Below are 24177 nucleotides of genomic sequence, written 5' to 3' on the forward strand. Positions count from 1 at the left end.
GTTACAGTATATTCAGAGATTAAGCCATTGCTGTTATGAACTACTGCTGTTTAACTTATCATCAACCTCCCCAAATTTTTAAATCTTCTCTGGTGAAGGGAGAAGAAATTATTAAAGGAAATACTCTTAGCTTATTTTCAATTTTTAAAGCCACCTTGGATCTTCAGAGGCGTCAGAGAGTATGGAAGGCACTGTGGGGGTTGAAGCCTTCTTCAGAGAAGCTGGAAGAGAAGGCTTAGTTAAAAGCACAGATGGTGTTCTATTTCCATTCACCTTGGAATATTTGTTTTTTATGGCACCATTTTAGTCATGACAGCTTGTCAGAGATTATATCAATCCAAACCTGTATGTAAGGGGGTTGTCCCACAGACCTGTTTGGAGGAATTTTGTCTCATTTGTTATATAAGACCACAGTTAATGACACACAAAAACACACAACTGGCAACACACAAAAGACAGACAAGTGGCCACATCCAAAATTATTCTAAGATATCCACAGACACAGCAATCACAATGACAAAGATGAACAAGAAACATGGAAACACAATTCCTCTATTGACTTTCAAGTCCCCAATCCAAATCCAAATTACCAATGGGCCCAGTGATGTCTCAGGAGTCCAAGGACTAGGGGAGTTAATGCTGTGTCCAGCCTTCCACTAAGTCCAGCCATTGGTGCACCGTCCCTTACTGAGATCTCACCTACCTGGGGAGATAGTAAAGTGCCCCGTCTGCCTACAAGGAGAAAAGGAACAGCTTCTCTATCTTCTCTTAAGAGATAAATGCAGGGAGGGATATACTCATGAGAGAAAGAATCTCGCGGGGGCCTCCAAAATGTTGTGAGGCACCCTCCCACAAGAAATGCACTTACACGCCACTCATGCAGAAAAGGGCAGTTTATTCACTCCAGCTGGCCAGCATCCATCTCCCAAGGAGCATCCAAGGAAGAGCGGCCTTGGGTCTTGGTCTTGTGGGGTTTTTAAAGGCAAAAGCTACATTCCCGTTGGCACATGGGTTTGTCCAGGTGCACAAAGCAAGCTAGGGAGCTAGGTCACAGAAGCCAAGAATGAGCCGTTAGAGCAATCAAGCATGCAACTTTTCATTGTGTATGTTCCCATGTGATAGTTCACCATGTAAGGTTCCTATTCCCATGTAATAGTTTACTGTGTATGGCTCCTGTTTCTATGCAACGGCTTTTGTTTCTAGGAGAAGGTCAATGGTTTCTCATGCAGAAGAGGGGGTAGTCTGCAGGTGAGACGGGATAAAATGGAGTTACTTAGGTTAAACAAGCAATTCTACAGAAGCAGATAGCGTACGTTATGAGGGTGTGGGGAGCTCTATTTCAACATCTGGTCCTGGGGCTAAAATTAGCAGCTGCAGTCTTTGGGAGACTTCTCTGTAGGGCCTCTCTCTGTCATCGGCTGGTTCTTAGACAGTAGGTTCCAACTGAGGAGCTTGGAGTTCCCACAACACTGAGCTTCCTGCGCCATTTGCTGCAGGCCACGGTCAGGAGCAGATGACAGTAGCATTGGCACAGGCCACAGTAGAACGGTTTTCATTATATAGTTCCAGCAACACCTGGTACTTTCCCTGCAAGGGACACAGGCAAAGTATTAGGCATGTGACCAACAGTACAATCAGCCATTTAACAAACATTTGCAGAGCACCTTGCATGTGCTCGGCACTGCTCTAGACGCTGGGGATAAAGCAGAAGATGACGAAACCTGCCCTGTGGAGCCCAGTCTCACTGGGAGATATGGACAGTCTGCATGGTAAGTGACTATGCATGGTATGTCAGATACTGGGGCGATGGAGAAAACTCGTGTGGGAAGGGTGGGGATAAGGTGAGGGTAGGTGGCAATTTTAAGTAGAATGGTTGTAGTGGATTGAATTACGTACCCCCAAAACTCACTGAGGCTTGATTTGTGTCCCCCAAGTTTTATGTATCAGAAATTTGACCCTCACTGTGACTGTTAAGAGGGTGGGAAATCCTATTATGGTAATTGAAAGGTGGAGCCTTGAAGAGGTGATTAGATTGTAGGACCTGCAGTAGTGAATGGATTAATAATGGTGGTCAGAGGTGCAGTTCTGAGAGCTTTAAAAGAAGAAAGAAGAGAGTTTGTCTTGCTGTCTCTTGCTGTCTCTCTCTCTCTGCTCCAGCATTTTCACAATGTGATACCCTTCCATTACTGAAGTCACTACCAAAGGAAACCTTCACCAGATGTGTTCCCTGGACTTTGGACTTCCAGCCTCTGAAACTATGAGCAATACATTTCATTTTCCTTTAAATCACCCCATTCCAGGTATTGTGTTATAAGCAACAGAAACGGACTAAAACAGTGGTCCAGAGACACCCTGCTGAGAAGACGACCTTTAGGCAAAGACCTGAATGGTGTGGGAGGGTGCTCGCAGCTGTGGGGCTGGCACCCCCACATTTGAGAAACAGTGGGGTGGCTTCTCAGACTGCAGCAAGGGAGGAGGGGAGGCCAGAGCCTCAGAGCCTCACAGGCCATGGGGGTCGGTGGCTCCCACTGTGAAAGGGACTTGGGTCACAAGAGGTCTCCCCAGAGGAATGGCCTGCTCTGACGCATGTACTAATAGGATTCCTTTGGCTGCTGTGTGAAGATACCGTCTGGCACCAGGGGGGTGATGGGTTTGCAGCCTCTGATCTGGAGAAGAGGCTGCTCTGGGGTGGTGGGGGCGGCGGCAGCGGGGCAGAGGGACCGGGAGGGAAAGAGGCACGAGAAACTCCTGGTGCATCTTGAGATGCCTGTCACCCAGAGGGGGAAAAGGGTGTTGTGATCTGCATAAAGCCAGAGGGCAGGCATAAATCAGAGCACTGGCAGAAGCTACAGGAGAGGTGGCTTTTGTTAGAAGAGAACAGCTTTCTAACAATTAGCAGAGGCTTGGAAGGGAGCGGATTCCCCAACAGCACAATTTACTCGAGAGAGCCAGACTCCACTCTGGATGGTGTCTTGGGTGTGAGGACTGATTAGGGCAGCACTGAGGTGTCACTCAACTTGAGGAGTCTGGGATTCTACAGGCTCCCATGAGTCTTATGGCTCAGATACGGAGCAGCTGTAACTTTAGAAGCAGTGTTAGAAAGTGAAGCAGAGCAGTAAAAGTTAGAGAATTAGTTATAAGACCAGCTCGCATTTATATCTCATTGTGTTTCATTGTCACCAGTCTCTTCATCCTCATGATCTACTTTTCCTTCAACTCTCCACGTGCATTTAGGTACACATCTACAAAATTATTGAAACCCAGAGGAATTTTTTATTATCGCTTTATGAGCTTAAGAAAAGATACAGTATTTGAAGGAAGAGCTTCCAGATCATGAATGACAAGATCTACATATTTTGCTATGACAATATTTACAAACTGTGCCAGTCTGGAGGCAGGTGGAGGTGTGTCCTACGAGGACAGGAGGCCAGAGTAGGGGTAGTGGGTCGAGAGCAGCAGTCTTTCTGCCTTTGAGGAGGCACTGAATTTGTGAGTTAGGAATTTGTAGCTGCATCCCTGGGAACACATTGAACAAAACAAAAAACCGATGCTGTCCATATGCTTTGGGAGCCCAAAGGATTTCTAAATTCTAACTCAGAAAATAACAGGCATAGACAGATACAGGATTCCAGGCAGAACTTCAATCTGGGCCAAGGGACTGGGTGTGGTGAAAGGAAAAAAACACCAAGGCACTGAAGATTGAGCACTGAATGGAAAATTTTTTGGCTAGGCAGGGGCTACCATTAGCCCAGAGCTCATCTCTGGGGAATTTGGTTGGAGGAGGAAATATGGTCTTTTCAAACCAAAAGGCTTCATGCTGTCTCTGTCCCATATTAGGAAAGCAAAGTCTCCAAGCGCTCTGGGCTGGCTATTGGCCAGGGAAGGCTGGGCTGGCTGTGGCCAGTCCGTGGCCAGTGAAAGGAGCTTGGGATTATGAGCTCCAGCCGCCTCTGCTGCATATGGGACTTGTCACATCAACTTGCGTACGTGACATGTTGCACTGACTTGCTGCATACGTGACTTGTTGTCTTTGCTGCGTGAGTAACTTGTTGCATGTGTGACATGTTGGATGTGTCCCAGTAGGGTCAGCAGGCTGGGGGACAGGGTCAGGAGCTTGCTGGGTTTCTGTTTCCCAGAACCAGACCAAGCAAAGAGAATCTGTAGATGCTTCAGTGTCCACGCGCAGGGTCAGGAGAACTGACTCCTGTCCTTGCCCTCACACTGGGTGATATTTCCTGGTTGAAGAGAACAGAGAGCAGGCACTGCTTTCCCCGCGAGCATCCTAGATGATTGCAGTAAAGCTTTCTATGTCTCTGGTATGTTTTCTTTCAAAGGGGTCCTACGACTTTAAGAAGTTCTTTTATTCTCTATTTTATAGCAACTGTTGATGGTAACTGATTTTCAAAAAAGCCAATAATGCAAAATAAAAATCAATTGTTGGCAAGTTTTAAGTCACCTTCCTTTAGTGCGGGGTCAGAAGAAAAAGAGGGAAAGAAAAAGAATTCAAGTAGCAAAGATTTAAAGGAGAAAAAGAGCTACCTGGGAGAACTTAGGCCCCACATCCTAGAAGTAAAGAGAGGTTGAGATTTCCTTTCTTGTGAAATGTTCATGTTATATATTGAAAGGCCTGAGTAGAAAACTCTGGATAATTCCAGAGGGGGAATGCTGGAAACTTCTCAGCTGCAAGAGCAATGCTAGTGGAAATACAGGTGGTTCTATTGAGAAGACGCTCTGGCTCAGGAACCCAGAAGCTGAGACGGGAAACACACCCAGAAATGAAACTACCTTAGATTTTTTTTTAATGAGGAAACCCTTTTCTAGAATCATACACAGGTTTTGGAGGACTGAAAGGATGAAGTTGAAAGCAAAGAAATTTAAAATTACTATATTTTTGTGATCCTTTTCATGATGCTCCATAATATTCTCTCAGTAGCAACATACTGAAAATGTATTTCTCTTGTCAGACTGGCTTGAATCCAGCCATTTAATAAAGTCATATTTTTTGGGTAAAAAGGAATGAATGGAACATTCTGCTCTTAGCTGTGAGCCTTGTTGGTGAATGCTGAGAATGTGGGTGTTTTGTTTACTTGGTGGTGGCCCATGAGTAGTTGTGAAAGGACGGTACCAGGGGACGCTTAAGCCTTCGTGGCCCTGCGTACCTCTGTCCCCCTGCAGGAATCCCAGCGGGCATGGGGGTCTTCTGTACCCCCAGGCAGCTGCATCGCAGGGACAGCCCACAGACCCTGCAACCTGCCAAAAAAGACACCTACATGCCCCTCACCCGGAGCTCCCCAAAGGTTCAAAGGCACATACAGTGTTTAATACGAGATGACAAGGCCAGTGTATCAAGCATTTTTAAGCACCAGCTCTGAGGCAACAGCTTTCCGTCTTCTTCTCTCCATCTCCTTCCTCAAGAAACAAACTGTCCAACACAACAACTGAGTCATCGAACAAAACAGAAAACCGAAACCTTACCTCAGGAATATCAAATCCTGGATTATTGAGAGGGCCAGCATAGTAAATCTGCTCTGAAAAATATATAAAGCATAGATAATGTTATTCAATCATTTAAAACCAAAGTGATTTGCTCATACTGTCTGCGGTCACACAGATGAGTAGCAATGGCTGGTGCTAGAAGAACAGCAGCCTTTGATATCAATGTTTTCATTTCCTGATCCAGACCCACCACTCATTCATTTGTTCATTCACGCAGCTAGCATTTGTTGAGCACGACCACGTGGCAGGCAGTGGGGATGCAGGGATGAAAAAAAGTCTCTGCCCACACGTTGCTTGTATCCTAATGAGAATGATGACCCAGAATTAAATACACAAGAAAATATCTAGACTGTAGGAAGTGGTAGGAGGAGGCAGACAGGTAATGCAAGGGAGGCAAGACGGTGTGAGGCTTACGAGGCTGCAGAGGTTAAATCCAGAGACCACCTGCTTGACCTTGGGCAGTCATCTCTTTGGGCTCATTTCCCTTGTTTTAATAACAGTTCCCCTTTGTGGGGTTGTGAGGAATTGAAAGAGTTAATCAATGTAAAGCAGTAATAACTATGTCTGGAAAGCACTAACTAAATATTTGCTCACACTAAGAACTGTGGACATGGTGTTCAGCAGGATGGCTGGTCAGGGGAGGCGTCCCCGAAGGAGACGAGTGAGCCAATCATTTAAAGAGCAGGGAGAAGAGCATTTCAGGGCAACAGAATAAGGACAAAGGTCCTGGCATGGAGAAGAGTTTGGGCAGAGCAGGGAGATGGGTTTGCGGAGGCACAGTGAACAAGAGGGACCGTGTGGAGAGGACTTTGGAAAGATGGAGGGGAGACAGATATTTTGGGATTTGAGGTCATGGTAGGGAGTTTGGATTTCATTCCAGAGGCCATGGGAAAGGTGTGAAAATACAAAGGTACTTCAAAAAGTCTGTGGAAAAATGGAATCAGAAGATAATACAAATCTTTCCATGAACTTTCTGAAGTGTCTGCGTACCTAGTTACATTTTGCAGAGACGTTCTGCTGTGGGAGAAAGGAGGGAGAGACCGGGAGTGGAGGCTCTGCAGTGGCTGAGATGAGGGATGAATTGGTGAGGGCTGGAGGGGCAGGTGGAGAAACACTAGTGAGATGAAGGCTGTGTGCGGAGAGGTGATCGAGTGATGAGCTGGACTTGGAAAGTGAGGGCCAGGCAGGGTTTTTGCTGGAGTGTCTGGGTAGATAGGGTGCCATTTATTGAGATGGGGAAGCCTGCAGAGGCAGAAGTATGCATGATGGTGACTACCAAGCTCTATCTTTCAGGAATGGTTAACAAGGGTCTTTGAAAGCAGTTGGACGTACAAATCCAGAATTTTGGGGAAGAGGTAGGAATGGGGCTATGGATATTGGAGTCATTAACGGGTAGGTAGAGATAAAGCCACGGGACAGGATGAGACTCTCCTGGGGAGAGAGAATTAATAGACAGAGAGAGCGAGAGGCCAGAACCACTCCCGAGGCCCTCCAGCACTCAGAGAGTGGGTCGAGGAGCAGACGCCAGCCACAGAGCACAAGGAGTGGCCAGTAGCATGGAGGGTCACCAGTGTCCTCAAGCAGGAGAGCGTGATCACCTGTGTTGAATGATATCACCGAGAGTTTGAGTAAGACACGGACAGAAATGTGTAGTGAAGTTGGCAACATGAAGGTCATTAGTGACCTTGACAAGAACATTTGGAGAGATGGGGACGAATGCCTGAGCAGGGTGGGTTGAAGAGTGATATGGAGATGAGGAAGTAGGGTTGTTTGTTGTACAGGGAAGCAGAAAAATGAGTGATCACTGGAGGAGGGTGTGAGGTTGAGAATGGTTTGTATCTTTATCCAAGATACTGGACCATGCAAGGGAGTGAACGCGTAGAAAGAAGAGATCGAGGATGCAGGAGAGAGGGAATAACTTAGGTAGGAGGGAAGGATTTGCCTTTGAGAGGAGCATGAAAATTACCTCCATAGAAGAAGAGAAAACAGGGCAGAATGGGTTCGGCTATAGGTAGATTACTTTGGTTTTCTCAGTGAAGGCTGTGGGCAGACAGGCATAGAGAAGTGGAGATAAGGGCCGGTGGTGCGCTGAGGAGCAGAAGAAGGTATACAATATTCACCATGCATGGTGGAGTAGAGTGCATAGGTAGAGTTGACTGCTTTTGGTTTGTGGCCATGAATTTAAATATACTCAAGTTGACCTAGATGGATATTTTCTTGGCAACATTCAGTAGTAGCTCTGATGCAGGAATACAGAGGACTGATGGTTGGGTTGGAATTTTGCTGGACATGAATGATAAGGAGAGAAAGTCAAGGCAGTTGGGGGTAGGAGCAAGTGAAAGATAATAATAGACCATGGAATCTAACAAGCGTAAGGAAGAAAATGAAGGCAGGAGGGGGTCATTGATAGTAAAAACAGTGGTGGAGTCAGTTAAGTGGAGTTATTGCAAGCAAGTCTAGAGTTAAAAGGATTTGATGAAGTCGGAGGGCAGAGGGCTTGACACTGAGATTTCAGATTACGGCCTGAGACAACATCCAGCATTGATGGTGGTCGAGGTGGAGTGATGAAAATGATTGTTGAAGGTAAGGAGGGGAAGCAACCAAGACATCATGGTGCTGGGCAGGACATCTATGTCAATACTGAAGTCAGCAGTGGCGGTGAAACCTTGTCCAGCTCCTCAGATGGCTTCTACCTCCTCTGGTTCCCCAGCACAGTGAACTTGGCACATTATCAGTACAGTGGCAGAGAGCACAGACTCTGGGGTCAGACTATCTAGGCTTGAATGTGAGCTCTTCTTCTTATTAAGTGGGCAAGTTACCTAACCTTTCTGTGCCTCAGTTTTCTCTTCAGTAAATGGGGTGATAATAATGTCCACCGCCCAGGGTTGTTGTGAGCATGATTTGCATTAATCCATGTAAAACTCTTATGAGAGCACCTGGCACATGATAAGCTCTTATTAAGTGCTTGCTATTAACACAATCATTCACCAGTCAATACTACTCAGCATGCATCTAATATAGGTCAGGCACTATGCTAGGTGCTGGATACAGCAGTAGAGAGGAATATTACGTGAACCATCTGAATCACTGACCACCCAGAATCGTAACCATTTGCTTACAGAGCTGTTTCCTTCAATAGCCTGGGCTTGCCTGTCTTCTTCTTTGCACACCTCCCAGTACATTGCACAGTGTCCAGCAGACAGCAGGGCTGCAGTATATGGTTACTGAACGAGGCTGCTGAATGAGCGGAGCCAATCAGGACATGGGTTTCCAACCGACTTCATTCTTGCTCCCACTATTATAACCCTCCACTGCTGGAAGGGTCAAGGCTGGGGTGGGCTGACACAGAGGCTAGATGAGGAAATGAGCCATTTAGAGCAGCCAAGTCTGGTGATGAGGGTAGAGGGCTGGTGGAGGGGGATGGAGGTTTACCGACAGTGTCAGGTATAAAGTTCTTTTAATGACGCAGTGACTTCCTGCCTTGCATGGTAGCTGGCTCTTCACTGCTGCTTAGTGAATATTTGGACACAGACCAAACTCTCCACATTAAGAGTGGCTTTAGGCCAGGGGCAGGATGGCTGGTACAAAAGCAGCTGCCCAAATTGAACGATGTCAGGGGCATGACAATAATCCTCCTTTAAAAAATGCCTTTCTAGGGCAGTCTCAGACCTGAACTCCCTCAAGCAGATCCGTTCTCAGCACAGATTTTGGCTTCTGTTAAATGACCATGTCCCCATCATATCTGTCTTGCCTTCCCTTGGTCAATTCCTGGTACTTTGCAAGATATAACCTGCATATATGGTGAGTGCCAGATGGAAGACATTCCTATTTTATTGCACTAAATGTCCTGATCCATTCATTTCTAAAAGGAAACATCTATTTGGTTCTGAATATAAGCAAGAATTTTATTGGAAACTACTGCTTTAGATAACATGGTATTAGAAACAAAGATGTCAAAGTTCTAGATCTTTTGGTGCAATTGGGGAAGATGCAATAACTCACTGTCCAAAAAAATTAATTGTATGAAGAGTGAGCTGTAGGCCCTGTAACTAATGAGTACAGAGGGTTCATAAGGATTCATTTGCAGTGCTGGTGCTTTGCCAACCTCAGGTCACACACTTCATGTTGAAATCTATGCAAATGGTGCCCCCAGGAGGTATGCAACACAGTGTAAATCAGTACATGATTTATTTTTAGGAAATTACATTTTCCCCAGTGGATACTCTGTGGCTCAAGTCAGGACAATCAGAGCAGAGGGACAAAAAGATCCCTACCCAATCTGTTCTGGCAAGAGATGATTTCATTTCAACTCACCAGTCTTTAGAGCTGCCCACTGTCAGTGTCCCAACCTCCTCACTGATTCTGACTCCTAGATATTCTTTCAAGAAATTCCCTTTGCTTTTGTTGGCTGGAATGGGTTTCTGTTGCCCAGACCCAAGGAAGTGACTGCTATGGGCATGAACCAGTCAAGATCAGTCCTGCTGACCACAAGGACTTGGGACATAGTGTGGCTCAGAAGCAGAGTCTAGGGATGAGGTCTGGGTGTACCGAGCCCTGTCTAGTCTGGCTGGGTTCCCTTGGGCATGTTTTATACCTACTTTACGTTGCTACATATTGCTCAAGGGTGGCATAGCACAAACCACTTAACCTAGGAAACAGACAAACTTAAGTTCAGCCTTGGGTTCAAGACACTAGCTAAGCAATGGAGGGCAGTGTGTTCAACCACCCTGCAGCCCAGCTTCTGCACTTGCAAAGTAGAAGTAGGAGTGCCCCCTGCAGGGCATCAAGAGAACTAGAGAACTTGTCTGTAAAGTTGCTGAGCAGAATGGGGTGCCCAGGACAGGTAGAAACCAGTGGTTATTAGTTGTATTATTTCTCATTGGCTGTGAAGAAGAGTAACACAGTGAGCATTCACTTGGTGGACGCTGAAGCACACGGACTAGGTTTTGGAGCCTCTTTGTTGAGCCAGTGAGTGCAATTGCTGAGTTCTGTTGGTGCTTTTTTGTTTGTTTGTTTTCCAAACTTCTGCTTTAAAAAATGGTTGACTATAGCTCTTTGAAGAACACCATTTGATGATAACTAACATTTTGTTATGCTCATTTAATGCCTCAAGATTTGCTAATTTGTGCTCTTCGGTATTAACAAGTCCTTCAGTGGGGTGAGAGATTTTCATTAAATTGGCCGCCTACACTTTACAGTTTCAACTGGAGCTTTTTGGGGCCCATGAAGTTCCTGAGAATAGCTGCAAGTCACTTGTGAAAGTCTTTTTTTTAACCTGATGAAACAACACCTAAAATTAAATTCTTGCTCCTTCCTTTCTCAGATGCTCTCTGATTCTGAGATTCCTTTAATTAACTTTCTCACACTTCCGCACTGTAAAAAGGGCCCCAGTGTATTTGCATCCATTTCTTCATTTGAAATTTTTATCAGTTTTTAATGTGAGTGGATTAAAGAAATTCACCTTCCTGGGTCTGAACACTTGCAGTCCTTTCTGAAAATTGGCTTTTTTTTGGACCTGAATCTTTGTGTGTTGGTCCCACGTGTCTTTTTAGAGAGGAGACTGGTTTTTAAATTGTGGAAATAACAGGTCCCGAAGGGTTTTGGACTATATGTGAGGCGAGGGCCAGTGTCTTGCTCCACTTTGTCTTGTTCTCAGTAACCAGCACAGATGGTGCCTCTGAAGAGCGTGTGGGGCCCGCGAGCGCTGCTGGACGGGGTCTCCCTCTTTCCTAGTGCTTGCCAGGATCGTCCTGACCTTCCCTCCAATCTTTCAAATCTATTATAAAAATTCAACCAATATTTAAGTATTATTAGGGTGCTTGACAGTGTAAAAATAATTAGAACTTGTGATGACCAGGCCAATTAGTATATTCAGAACAGAAAAAGATCATTTATTCAGCATTTCGACCTCTTTCCTACCTGCCTGGTGGGGTGGGGTGGGGGTGGGAGGCAGTGTTTTTTCTCCCCAGCTGTATTGAGGAATGATTGACAAATGAAATGGCTAACTAACATATCCATCACCTTGCCTAGTCACTTTTTTTTTTTTTTTTTGGTGGTGAGAATGTTTGAGAACTATTCTCTCTCTCTCAACACAGTTCAACTGTACAATACAGTGTTATTAACTGGAGTCACCGTACTGTACATTAGGTCTCCTGAACTTATTTATCTTACCACTGAAAGCCTGTACCCTTGGGCCAGCATCCCCCCATTTCCCCCACTCCTTAGCCCTTGGTAACCGCTATTATACTCTCTGTTACTGTGAGTTCACCTTTTTTAAAGATCCTGTGTATCAGTGAGATCATACAGTATTCATCTGGCTTGTTTCCCTTAGCATAATGTCTTCCAGGTTCATTCATGCTGTCACAAATGCCAGGATTTGCTTCTTTTCAAAGGCCGAATAATATTCCATTGTGTGTATATACCATATTTTCTCTATGCATTCATCTGTTGATGTTGTTTCTACATCTTGGAAACTGAATAATTCTGTGAGAAAAGGTAACCCTTGCACACAGTTTGACGGGAATGTAGATCAGTGCAGCCATTATGGAAAGCCGCATGGAGTTTCCTCAAAAAAATAAAAATAGAACTACCATATGATCCAGCATCGCCACTACTGGGTATACATGTCCAAAGGAACGAAGTCGCCCTCTGGAAGAGCTAGCTGTTCGCGGGGATGCAGCATTGAACTAGGAGGACGCAGCCCTCATCTGCCCTCCAGGGGACACAGAGACCGGCCGAGGAAGAGCAAAGTGGGATGGAGCTCAGAGGCGGGGAAGGCCTCTGGTGCACGACAGACCAAGGTGAGGTGGTTGGACAACAAAGAAGGGGCTGGGGAGAATCTTCCAGCCTCACCAAGAGCATCGTCTCTGGAGGGGGAAGATGCAGGTGTGTGGCTTTACTGCAGTGAGCTCTAACTGTAATCTTCAGTCCTCTCCCTGCCTCCTGATATTTCCTGAGGCCCAAATCTGCAATACGGCAGAGGCCCAGGCCCTGCTCCTCCTGTGGTCCTCTCTGACCTGTAGCTCTGCTTCTTCAGTCTATGACCCTTGAGGGTGTGGTGTTTCCTGTCACTACAAGACACGGAGCTTGTTGATTAGGGTGCTCATTTAAGATAATAATGAACTTGCCTAGGGGAGGGGACTTAGAAAGGTGTCCACTGCCTGCAGGGTGAGTGTGGCTGTGGACAGATCCCTAAAGACCCGAGGCTTCAACAGAGTTTCAATGGATTCTGGGCAGTGTGAGTAGGTAGCGCCAGGCTAAGCCCAGACCTCATTGTAATATATTATTATTATTTTTCAGTGTTTCCTCATTTGGCAGGTTCCCAAGCTCCCAGGCCATTTCACCTGTTATCCTCTACAGCCTCTGAGTTCCTGGTGTCTATCCTGGAGGGAGGCCTCCAAGGGCTCCGCTGCCACATTCCCGGTTGCTCTGGCTCAGAAGGGATCCCTCACGGCCTCCCCATACAGTGGCACAGGGCGTGGCTGGCCAAGGCATGAGTGGGAGCAGGAATCCAGCTCGTGCCCCACCAGGCCAGGCCCTGTGGCCAGGAACTGGGCTAGTCCCACCGGCAGATGCTTTTGGTGTCCTGGGCCACATCCCGAGCCTCCGTTGAAAACTCTGTAGCTGCGGTGGCATCAGCTGGGATCTCTGATGTCATCCTATGCAAGGTCCTTCCATCTCTGCACACCCTTCTTCTTTGGAGCAGCCCACGGAGGGCAACCAGGCAGTGTAGGGACATTAACTCCTGGAGGTAGTTCTCAGCTGAGGAGGACTGCAATCTGTGACCTCAAGGACAATTCCGAGGCACATGCTGCAGTTCCCCCAGGGCCCTGTGGGTGGTGCTCTGGTTCCCACACTGGTGACCAGCCTGATGCTGCACTTACTGGCTTTTCCTCCTGCTCAGAGTCTCTCCCCCTCCTCTCACTCCTGCTTCCTGGCATCCCAGGATCCCACCCACCCCCCCAAGTCCTTGTTTCTGGCCTTGCTTGGAGGGACCCCAAACTAAGAACACTTCCTGGCAGAAGTTGTCCCTTTTTCTGAAGGGTCCCAAGGCCATGAATGAGCTGGTGGTGTCCCTGGGCACCTGGCTGCTGAGGCACTGGGCCTGTTTCTGAGGTTGCAGTCGCACAGTCTAGAAAGTGTATCTGAATGCCCTGCAGCCCGTTCGTGCTCTGGATTGTTCCTGTGAATTCTTTGAAACTCACGCTTGGGGGAACACAGAGGCTGAGCGAGATGGACAAGGGGGTAAAGACCATAGCAGGGAACAGAAGGGAGGAATGGGGCAGGTGAGGAAGCCAGCAAAGGTTAGAAAAGAGAGCTCAGAGGAGGCGAGGGAGGGCACAGCCAGCCTCTGCCTCTGTTTTCTCCATTCCCAGGGCTGGAGTTTTATCGTCATTGAACAGTGGCCCAATGTGGTATATAACCTGCACTAAAGAGAGCAAACCCTAATAAACCGCACTGGACAACTTTGGGATTCCTTGGCATGTCCGATTACGCTTTTATGGGGAGAACTATTTCCGTTGCTATTGGGAGCTTGGTGATTAGAACACGTTCAATTTTATTTTCACACGTTTCTCGGTGGTGCCCAGCACTTCGTTTGACAATTTTGGCTGTGCGAAGGTCACTGTGTCCTGGGAATATGTGTTCCTTTTTGGAATCACAGCTGTACTTTACAGCTCGTAACCATATAATTAGAGCTTGCATTACTTTTTCTCTATGTGAATTATCTCAGCTTCACCTCCACTGTCTCTACTTCGATATCTTTTCCTGTGTTTTCATCCAGTCCGGTGAGATGTTCTTTATGGCCTTTCACTACCCAGAGAGATTTAATGTTATTTACAGCTTGAAAATATTCACTGTGTACTCTTCCTATCATTATCATTTATAAAATTATTAAATACGAATTCTTCCAGGGTTTATTCATGGCTCTCTGTTTATGCCTCTCCAGCAATTCAGAGGCGTGCTTGTTATCCTCTTTTTGTCTTAATACGAGGTTACTTCAAAAAGGTCATGGAAAAATTGTATTATCTTTTAATTTTATTTTTCCAAAAACTTGTTGAAGTACCAACACATATAATTTAAAATTTTCTAGTAGCCACATTAAAAAAAGGAAACAGGCGAAGTTAATTTAATAATGCATTTTGTTTAACCCAGTTATTAAGAATATTACCATTTCAACCTGAAACCAATATAAAACGTATTAACGAGATAGTCACATTCTCTTTTGTTTGTACTATTTTCTTTTGCACAAGGTCTTCACAATCTGGTGTGTGTTCTACACTTTAGAGCACCTCTCACTTTGGACTGGCCCAGCTCTAGTGCTCAGCAGCTGCAGGCAGGTGCACTGCACAGAGCCAGCCATCGAGTCATTGAGAGGAAGGGGCCCAGTGGGTGACATGACTTTTTTCAACTTCATTCCTCCAGGAAGGCCTGTTTGTCTTTGCTGCCTACGCTCCCTCTGAGAGATACTTCTGGCAGGAAAGGAAAGAGAATTTAAGATTTTTTTTTTCTACCTATTCTTGGATTTCTGTGGACAAACGCTTAACATAGCACTCAAAATACAATGTGTAAATTGGTAAGCTGGTTGGATTTCCAGAAATGGAAAGGAAGAAGATGGTGATGGTAAGAAAGAGAAGAGACCTGATCTGCAGAAACCTAGGGCAGCCCTAGGAAAGTGAACATGATTGGGAATGATAAATAGATATTGTAGAGGGCTGCGTTTCTCAGATTGGGGGACTTCAGAATCCATGCACACCAGAGCTCCCGGGGTGTTTAGTTTGTTAAAATGCAAATACCAGTGACCATGGGATTGGATTGGGGTGGTATGGGGGAGCTGTGACTTGGCCTTCTTAACTAGCTTCCTAATGATTATTACACAAAAATGTGTGAATCATTGAACTAGATTTATGAACTCCTTCACAACAGGTCAAGGATTTGTAAAGAAGCTTGCATTACCTTAGAAAATGAAAATTGCTTCTGCTCCTAGATCATCGTTAGTCTTAATATGCTGGGCCCAACTAACATCAAGAATTGACTGAGGTCAAAGGACAGTTGCACCATGTTATTGGCTCATTTACAAACGCACTTGAATTTGAGGATGGAGAAAAAGCACCCAGAGCTATAGCATTCCTTAGTAGCCAACATGTTTCCTTTCATTTTGTTTAGCAAGGAAGAATCCTCTTTAACTTGGTCATTGCTGGTTCCCTCTCTAGGGTGGCCATTGTTTCTAGTTCTGTCTTTTGCAGTGCAAGAGTAAGAGTTTTCTGCTAATGCAATAAGTAAAGCATTGTTTTTGTTCGTTCTCCATGAATTTGGAGTAGCAGTGGCTGCCCGGTAATCACTAGCAGAAAATCCACAGCTGCTTGAAGTCTGCAGACGAGGAATAAAATATGAAGACAAGAAAGGGCTGAAGGCAAGGAGATGGAAATTCAAATTTCCAATTCCTGAGAAATACAGAGAGGACTCTCTCCCAAGAGTTGCAAGAGAGCCAGGGGGACTCTGTGTTGTCAATCCCTTGAGAATATGCAGGCATGGACCAAAGTCATCTTTCTGCTACCCCCGAGGAAAAAGGTCTTGAACTACAAAGCCTCAAAGTCTCCACTGCCTCTCCAGGTGCCTTGTTAAAATGCAGAACTCTACTCTGAGATGGATGATGACTGGAGGGGCTCTGAGCCCTTGGGTGGGAATCTGTCATCATTGCACGAGGCAGCTACCACTTATTGAATACTTACTGTGTGCCGAACACCATTCTCAGGGCTTTAAGTATATCACCCCATCTTATCCTTATGACAACCAAGTGAGGTAGCTCATATTTTCCTTATTGTCCAGATGAGGTCAGAGAGGTTAAGTAACTTGCTGAGGTCACATAAGTGGTAAGTAGCTGTAAAGGACCAACTCAGTGTAGGCCTGGCTTCAAACCCTGTGCTTCTCCACTGGACTAGCGGTTCTCAAAGTGTGGTCCCTGGACCAGCATCATCAATCTTACTTGGGGACTTGTAAGAGATGCAAATTCTCAGGCTCCTTTCCAGATGTACTGAACTGGAAACTCTGGAGGAGGGTCCAACAATCTGTGACTGAACACATCCTCTGGGTGATGCTGATGCACGCTCGAGTTTGAGAACCGCTGCACTGGGCTAAGCCCCTGCTCTGCAGCGGCAGAACTGCAGGTGATGAGGCAGGGGGCAGGAAATTCTTCCAGAATAATATTAGCTTTAGTAGCATGCTGCCTGCAGCTACAAAATGACAGTAGGGACGATGATGGTGGGAGAAGCGGTGCAATTTCCCAGGAGACATAGAACCACCACTCCTTCCACAGGTCTATAGATTCATCCATGGGAAGAGGAACCAAGACACACGAGTTCCCATCTAAGCCGCTTTGTCATCTGGACTATTGGCAGTGGTTGATGAAGGACAGGACGAGAAGCAGGGATTGGGAGAGGCTGAGAATGAAGTGCAGGGACCACTGGAGCAGAAAGCCTGTGGCAAAGGAGATTTCAGAAGCAGGTGGTCTAAAATGGCCTACAAATCAAAGGTAAGTGGACAGATAGAACAGAGGCGAACTCCTAGAAAAGACATATTTTAAAATTGAGGCCATTTAGTCCCCTTCTGCTATAGCAGAAATCAATGACCAAATTCCTGGGGCTTGCATCTGTTAACGTGTATGTGGTGACCATGAAACAACTGGTTAACGAGGCCCCCAGGAGTGGTGCCGTGGCGTGGGCACGCTTTCCAGAGGCTGTCAGGTTGCCAGGGTACATGAATTCTCGTCATGGTAGCACCTGCCTGGAAGGTCTTTTTTGCTCTGTTTTCTCCTATAGCAGTGCAAGGTATAAGGCATTTTGCAGAAAATATTTATGGGAATTTTTCCAAATCTAGGCAATAAACATTGCATTCCCGTTGCTCCTTCCAAATTCCTCTGTTTTGTAGAGCTGTGGAAAGCACATGGAAACAGAAACAGCAAGGGCAATAGAAATCTAGCTGGTGGAATCTGAATTGCCCATCTGGATAGAACTGTTAAGACTGAATTTTGAATAGACACAGACGGCGAGATTGAAAAGGCTCTGCAATTAATGATGCTCGGGGGATCACCAGATTCAGGTGTTCGGCATGAACCAGGACCAGAAGGGAAACACCTTAGCTGACTGACGAAAGGGAAGGGAGGGTGCTAGTCAACATGAGCACCATGGTTTCACTTTTGACTTATTTGTATACGTAAAATCACTGAGTGTTATAGTAGAATTCCTTAGCTGCTGTCAGGAATAATATCCGCCTAATGGACAATATCATGCCAGACTTCAAATATAGTTCTCAGGGAATCTACTCTGCTGTGTATTGAAATTCATCTAATTATGATGTATTCCCCACTTTGGGCAAATGATTAAAGTAGAAACATTCAGATTTACATGAAAGATAAACCAGGGAACAATTATTTCCTTGATTAAAGGATTCTTTAGCTTGCAAAAGGTGTCACTGTAGTATATCCTTTAATTACAAGTGTTTAAAATTAATGCATTTAAAATGAAGTCCAAGCCTAGCTTTTTCCCCTGTAACTTACATTGCATGAAGAGAGGTGCATCAATATCTGCTGGATGAATTTCGTAACAGATTTTGCTCATACTGAAAAGTGGCTCGTACAGGGACAGATGCAGCGTGAATCAGCAGTTCTTGTGGGCATTACTGTCTTACGCACCTCTCTGGGCTTCTGTCGCTTTTTCATTATGTTGTACCATGTCAGTCACAGCTCTCAAGGCCTCCTAAAGAGCACTTGACCTACAGAACCCCTAGCTTATGATTACGTGTACCCAGGGTATACACACACGCACACAACACCGTTTGTTTACTTAGCTCCCCCTAGCCTTTATTTTGATTTCAGTTGGTTTTGGCAATAGGTGGGGTATAATTGAAATCCACAAGTCAATCCACAAAACAATAAAAAATTAATTTTTCAAGGCCAGTTACTCACTTGGGCTTATGAAACCAGTGCCGCTTGGCCTGGGCCGGCCTATCCTGGCCAGAAGTCATAGAGGTTTGGCAAGAACTGGGTTTGACAGGTGACATGTCTCTTGGTATCAGGAGTGAAAATCATGTGTCCATTCTGTTTACTTTACAGCCTTAATCTGAATCTTTACCCAAATCTCCAGGTTCATTTCCACTTGCGAATCTTGTTTCTATGTATCCCTGCACGGTCTGTTCTGGACAGCCAAAATGAGAGCCACCCTGTTCCTTTGGGTAATTTCTGCCCAGTTTGCACTTGGGTGAAGCGTGTTCTGGAGGTGCTAGTTCTTCCATCTCAGGCTGACGCTTTAGCAACATGCTCAGCGGTAAGTCCTACAGTCAGATTTTGGCCCTGTTTTACTTAGTGTTTCACCCTTGTCTTCCTAAGATGAGATAATCTAGCAAACTTGTTGAACAAAGTGAACCCCTAGATGTGCTGAACTCTTGATAAATCAGAGACTGAAAGGGTCGGGGGTGAATCTGACTCCCTTCCATGCTAGTCAGGGTTGAGGCCGTCGCATCTGTGGGGGCAGTTGTGCTGACGAACCCAGACTCTGGGAAGAGTCCCTATGTTGGACAATTGTGGGATAGTCTTGTTGGGGCGTGCGGACAGATCACACCTCCAGGGACAGATGTCAGGTTCCCTTAAAGGCAGTGAACATTCCTACGGTCAGGTATTCTGGGAGCAAGTCAAGTCAGGGGCAGAAAACAAGAATTTTAGAGGCTGATCTTAGAGGCAAGAGAACAAAAGAGAACAGAACCACACAGCCACAAAAGACTGGCTCAGTCCCTGGTCAGGAAATCCCGGGACCCTGAGCTGGTCGGTCTGCAGGGTGTGAGATGAGAGCGGCTGGCTGCCTATCTGGCTTCACAAGAGTGGTTTGAGTCAGAATCCTCACCCCTGGCTAGTCTCCATGGGGGACCCACCAAATTTATAGAGCAGCCCTGGGTGACTCGAGCTGTCCCACCCCTGCCTCAGGGTCCATCAGAGAAGCAGGCAGCCCAGAGAGACTCTCTGCTGTGACTTCCACCATGCCAGGCATGTTCCACGTCTTTTCTTTGGTCTTCACTGTTAGCCAAGAAAGAATTACGGCTACTCCCATTTAATCGAAGCAGCCACTGAGGGGGAAAGGCTCTGTCCCGGCTGTGGAGGACAGCTGCGGGAGGGGAGGACGTCCGGCTTTCTTGGGGGTGCTCCTTCTTCCCGCTGGGAAGCCCCTTCTCCCCAAATCGAATTAGTTGCACCGGTCTCATAAAGCACAGTTACAGCAGAGGCGCTGCGTTTTCCTGGGTATCTGGGATCTGCTTTCATGCCGAACCTTCGGTCAAGCGCTGGAGGCAGGGGCAGCCAGGGGGTGCCTCTGCTCAATCACGCTGGCTAAGAGCCCTGAGTTCTGGCTTACCTTAGAGCAGTGGTTCTCGAACTTTAGCATGTGACAGAATCCCCTACCTACGGGCCAAACCCCACCCCACGCCTGTTTTTGAGCAGCTGCCAGCTGAGAGTGGTTTTTATGTTTACATTTTTAAATGGTAGAGAAAAATCAAAAGAAGGATAATATTTCACCACGCATAAAAATTACATGAAATTTAAATTTCAGTGTCCATAAATAAAGTCTTACTAGAACACGGCCATGCCTGTTCATTTTTGTACTATCTCTGGTGACTCTCACACTGCAGGGGCAGAGTTGGGTGGTTGCAGCAGAGACCACACAGCACCCAAAGCCCCAAATATTGACTACTTTGTCCTTTCCAGAAAAAGTTTGCCAACCTGTGACCTAAAACCTTGTTAAAACACAGATGGCTGAGCCCAACCCCAGAGTTTCTGATTCAGTAAGTCTGGGTAGGGACCAAAACTTTGCATTTCTAACCATTTCCCAGGTGGTGCTGACGCTGCAGGTCTGAGGACCACACTTTGAGAACCAGTACCTTACAATAATGGATGGTTCTGTCCAAAGATGCTCATTTGATTCCTATAGTTTGGTTCTGTCCTTTAAATCCTTTATCTAGTCCTCATGGAGGGCTGAAATGAGTTCTTTTCTTCCCCAGCAGATTTTTCTCTGTGTTCACAGGTGAGATGTAGCAGAAGGCTTTAGAGCTGAACAGAATCCCTGCTCTACCACCTGCTGGCTCTGTGACCCTGGTAAGTTACTTAACCTCTCTGGGACTCAGTTTCCTCATCTGTTAAAATGAGATTGTATATATGAAAAACAAACTGTTTTCTCCTACTTTATTCTCCATACAGAACACTTGTGGCCACCAAAATGTGTGGAATGTTTTCCAACATCAACCAATTCTCCAGCACCAGCTGGGTGTCCTAAAATTCAGTTCAATTTTGACACTAACCAGAGTTAGCTCAGTCCCCACAGGTTAAAGGCTCAGTCCCACAAGACTGCCCTTTCCTCTCATTTCGGACACAAATTGCAAGTTACAGGTCCCCAGTTTACCCACAACTCCTCTCTGACTCGGCTACAAATCAGGAGTTCCCATGGGCCCCTTCTTGGGTTTGAAAATTTGTTAGAACAGCTCACAGGACTCAGGGAAACACTTATATTTACTGGCTTATTATAAGAGATATTACAAAGAATACAGATGACCAGCCAGATAAAAGAGATGTCTAGGGTGAGATGTGTGGGAAGGGGTGTGGGGCTTCCATACCCTTTCCGGGCTCACCACCTCCCGGCACCTCCACATATTCAGCAACCCAGAAGCTCCCCGAACCCCTTACTTCAGGGATGTTTATGGAGGCTTCATTATGCAAACTGATTGATTATTAGCTCAGTCTCCAGCCTCTCTCCTGTTCCTGGAGGAGGGAGGGGTGGAGCTGAATGTTTCAGACTTCTAATCATGGCTGGGTCTTTCTGGTGACCAGCCTCCATTCAGTAGCCCACCAAGAGTCTCCTCAATAGAACAAAAGAAGTTCTTGTCACCCAGGAAATTCCAAGGGATTTAGTAGCTCTGTGCCAGGAACCAGGTCAAAGACCAAATATTAGAAACATAAGATTCTCCTAATGCCCCTATTACTCAGGAAATTACAAGGGTTTTAGGAACTAGGGGCAGAAACTAAATATATATTTCCTATTATAAATTACAATATCACAGAAGCTAGTAACAATAGTTTCCATATTTCTTGAGGTTGATGCAAGCGGTAACAGGTAACACACATATCCTTGGACAGGTGCCTGGAGCGCATCAGGGGCTGTGAGAATGCCAGTTATGATCGTGAATGTCTGCTCAGTAGTGCTTCTCAACCTTGGCTGACCGATGGACTCCTAGAGATCTGATTTAATTGGTCAGGGGTATAGCCTGGGAGTTGGAACCTTCAAACTTTTAAAGGGAGATTATAATGTAGCACTGTCCAATTTAAATGTAATGAGAGGCACAGTATAATTTCATGTTTTCTAGTTGTTGCATTTCAAAAGGTGAAATTAATTTTAATAATATGTTCATGATATGTTTTATTATTGATAAGTAATTAATCAATAGTATATTAATGATATATTTCATTTTACTCAATATATTCCCAATATTATTTCAATATATAACCAAAATAACAATGATTGAGACATATTACATCCTTTTTTTCATACTAAGTCTTTGAAATTGAGTCTGTGTTTTACGCTTGCAGCACATCTCAATTCTGACTGGCTACATTTCAACAGCCACACGTGGCTTGTGGTCACTGTAGAGGACAGCACGGCTCTAATAACATGCACCCAACATGGAGGTGCACCAGGGTGGGGCGTGGTTGGTGGTTCTGGACCCCACCAAAGCTGCCCAGCAGCGTGGGCTTCCACCAGCACCACTGTTCTTAACTTGAGAGTCTGGGGAGTTTACTGCAGCTTCCCTCCTTAGGGGTTGTAATTACATGTGGTCATTAAGGGTCTCCAATTAATCCCAGTTTAGTCTTAAAAATTGTTATTGAGCTTATGGAGCAGTTTAAAAGCATCACGATCAAGTAAAGCAAATGAATCTATATGACCCGGTGCTAGCAGAGGAGAGACAGAGACTAAAGAAGCATTAAGAGAGAAGAAAGCAAGACACAGGCCTGTTTTCTCTTCTTCTCTGTGAGCCCATAGCCTGGGTAAAGGGCACTGTGGGTGTACTAGAAAAAGAGTACAGATGGGTATTATAATCCCTAGATATTCTATGCAACTCTTTCATTTGGAACTTTCTTTTCAACTTCATGTATCATTGAATATTAAATAGGCTGTGATTCCCTTTGAAAACTCTTAGATTGAGTCTATGGGGGAAGAGGATTTGTCTCTATTCTTCCCTACAATGACAAACTAACATTTTAAAAGAACAACCTTGCAAATTTGTCATAAAAGCGAAAGAGATTTCAAAACAAGACAAAAATGAAGATCTGCAGTCCCACCATTTAGAGATAACCACTATTACTAACACAAGTATTTTTTTGGTGCATACACGTTACATACGTTTTAATACAAATAGGATCCAATAGTGAGTATTCTTTTTTAGCACACTTCTTTGTCACTTTACAATATTCTTTTTTTTTTTTTTTTGTCTTTTTCATGACCAGTAAGGGGATTGCAACCCTTGGCTTGATGTCATCCGCACCACATTCAGACAGTGAGTGCACCGGCCATCCCTACATAGGATCCGAATCCGCGGCGGGAGCGCCGCTGCACTCCCAGTGCCGCACTCTCCTGAGTGAGCCACAGGGTCGGCCCTACAATATTCTTATGAGTGTATTTTCATACAGTTTAATAATCTCCTAAAATTTGTTTAAAATCACAGCATATTGTACCTTTGCTTGACTGAACAATGACCTCCTTAATCAATGCCCTATGACTGAACATGTAGGCTTTTTCCCCAAATTGCCAATTACACCATAAATGATGACGCCAAAAGAGCATCACTTGGTCCTTGAGTCCAGTGTGCTTCTTCCTTACAGATGACTGAGAACAATGCAGAGGAAGAGGAGACATTTTCTACCTACAGTGTCACTAAGCCTGAGCCATTCTGTAGTTTTACGTGGCTTGGAGACCAGCCAGTGGGATGCAGTTTGCAGAGAACTGTATAGCAAGGCTGTGGAAATGATACCAAACAACTCAACTGCAACTCACACCATGATGAGCCTCCCACAGCTGACACCCAGTTTTTCCACCGCTCTGCTAAGAAGGACCTGTAAGCCCCAGAGAGACCATGTTTCATATTTAATATGTCAGCAGCAGCTTGTGCTTGGGTTGGATTGACTTCAGTTCTCCCTGGTGCAGTTTTCCCCCCTTCTGCTGTTAGTATTAATCACTTCTTTGGAATGGAATCATTCCTGCAGCAGGTTTGTGGGTGGTTTAAAAAAATATAATAACCCAAGAAGCCCCTGAATTTAAGATTTGTAGTTTCTCTGGTTTACATAATTTACATAATTATTTGTACATGCAGTATTTGTTTATCATTTTTCTGATTGTTTTATACTATATGAAATTTCCTGGCAGTTCCCCCAAATGCCAGCTTCTCAGGCTGCCTATGCAGCCATGATCCCCGTAGCAATAAGGCAGATGGATGGCTGCAGGGCTGCCCAGAATTCAAATGAGGTAAGCACCGGCCTTTGGAGCTGCTAGACTGAACTGGATGTCGCAAAATGTTTGAGGGGACACTATCTCTTCTGATTTTATTAATTCTGTTAAAACCATACACAGAGGAAAAAATAGTAAGGTTTTATTAAAT

The 24177-nt window shown here is 45.4% G+C and overlaps 1 protein-coding gene across 1 annotated transcript in view; it reads right to left on the bottom strand.

The window, feature by feature from the left end:
- Nucleotides 1-1503: 1503 nt before the first annotated feature.
- LY86 (lymphocyte antigen 86) overlaps nt 1504-24177 on the bottom strand; it is a 51004-nt gene continuing 28330 nt past the window's right edge. Inside the window, exons 4-5 of the mRNA XM_063098424.1 lie at nt 5476-5528; nt 1504-1587 (exon numbers count right to left, since the gene is read on the bottom strand). Coding sequence (XP_062954494.1) covers nt 1504-1587; nt 5476-5528 — 137 coding nt within the window. The remainder of the gene's footprint in view (nt 1588-5475; nt 5529-24177) is intronic.

The sequence above is a fragment of the Cynocephalus volans genome, chromosome 5 (genome assembly GCF_027409185.1).
Source record: "Cynocephalus volans isolate mCynVol1 chromosome 5, mCynVol1.pri, whole genome shotgun sequence".
NCBI lineage: Eukaryota > Metazoa > Chordata > Mammalia > Dermoptera > Cynocephalidae > Cynocephalus > Cynocephalus volans.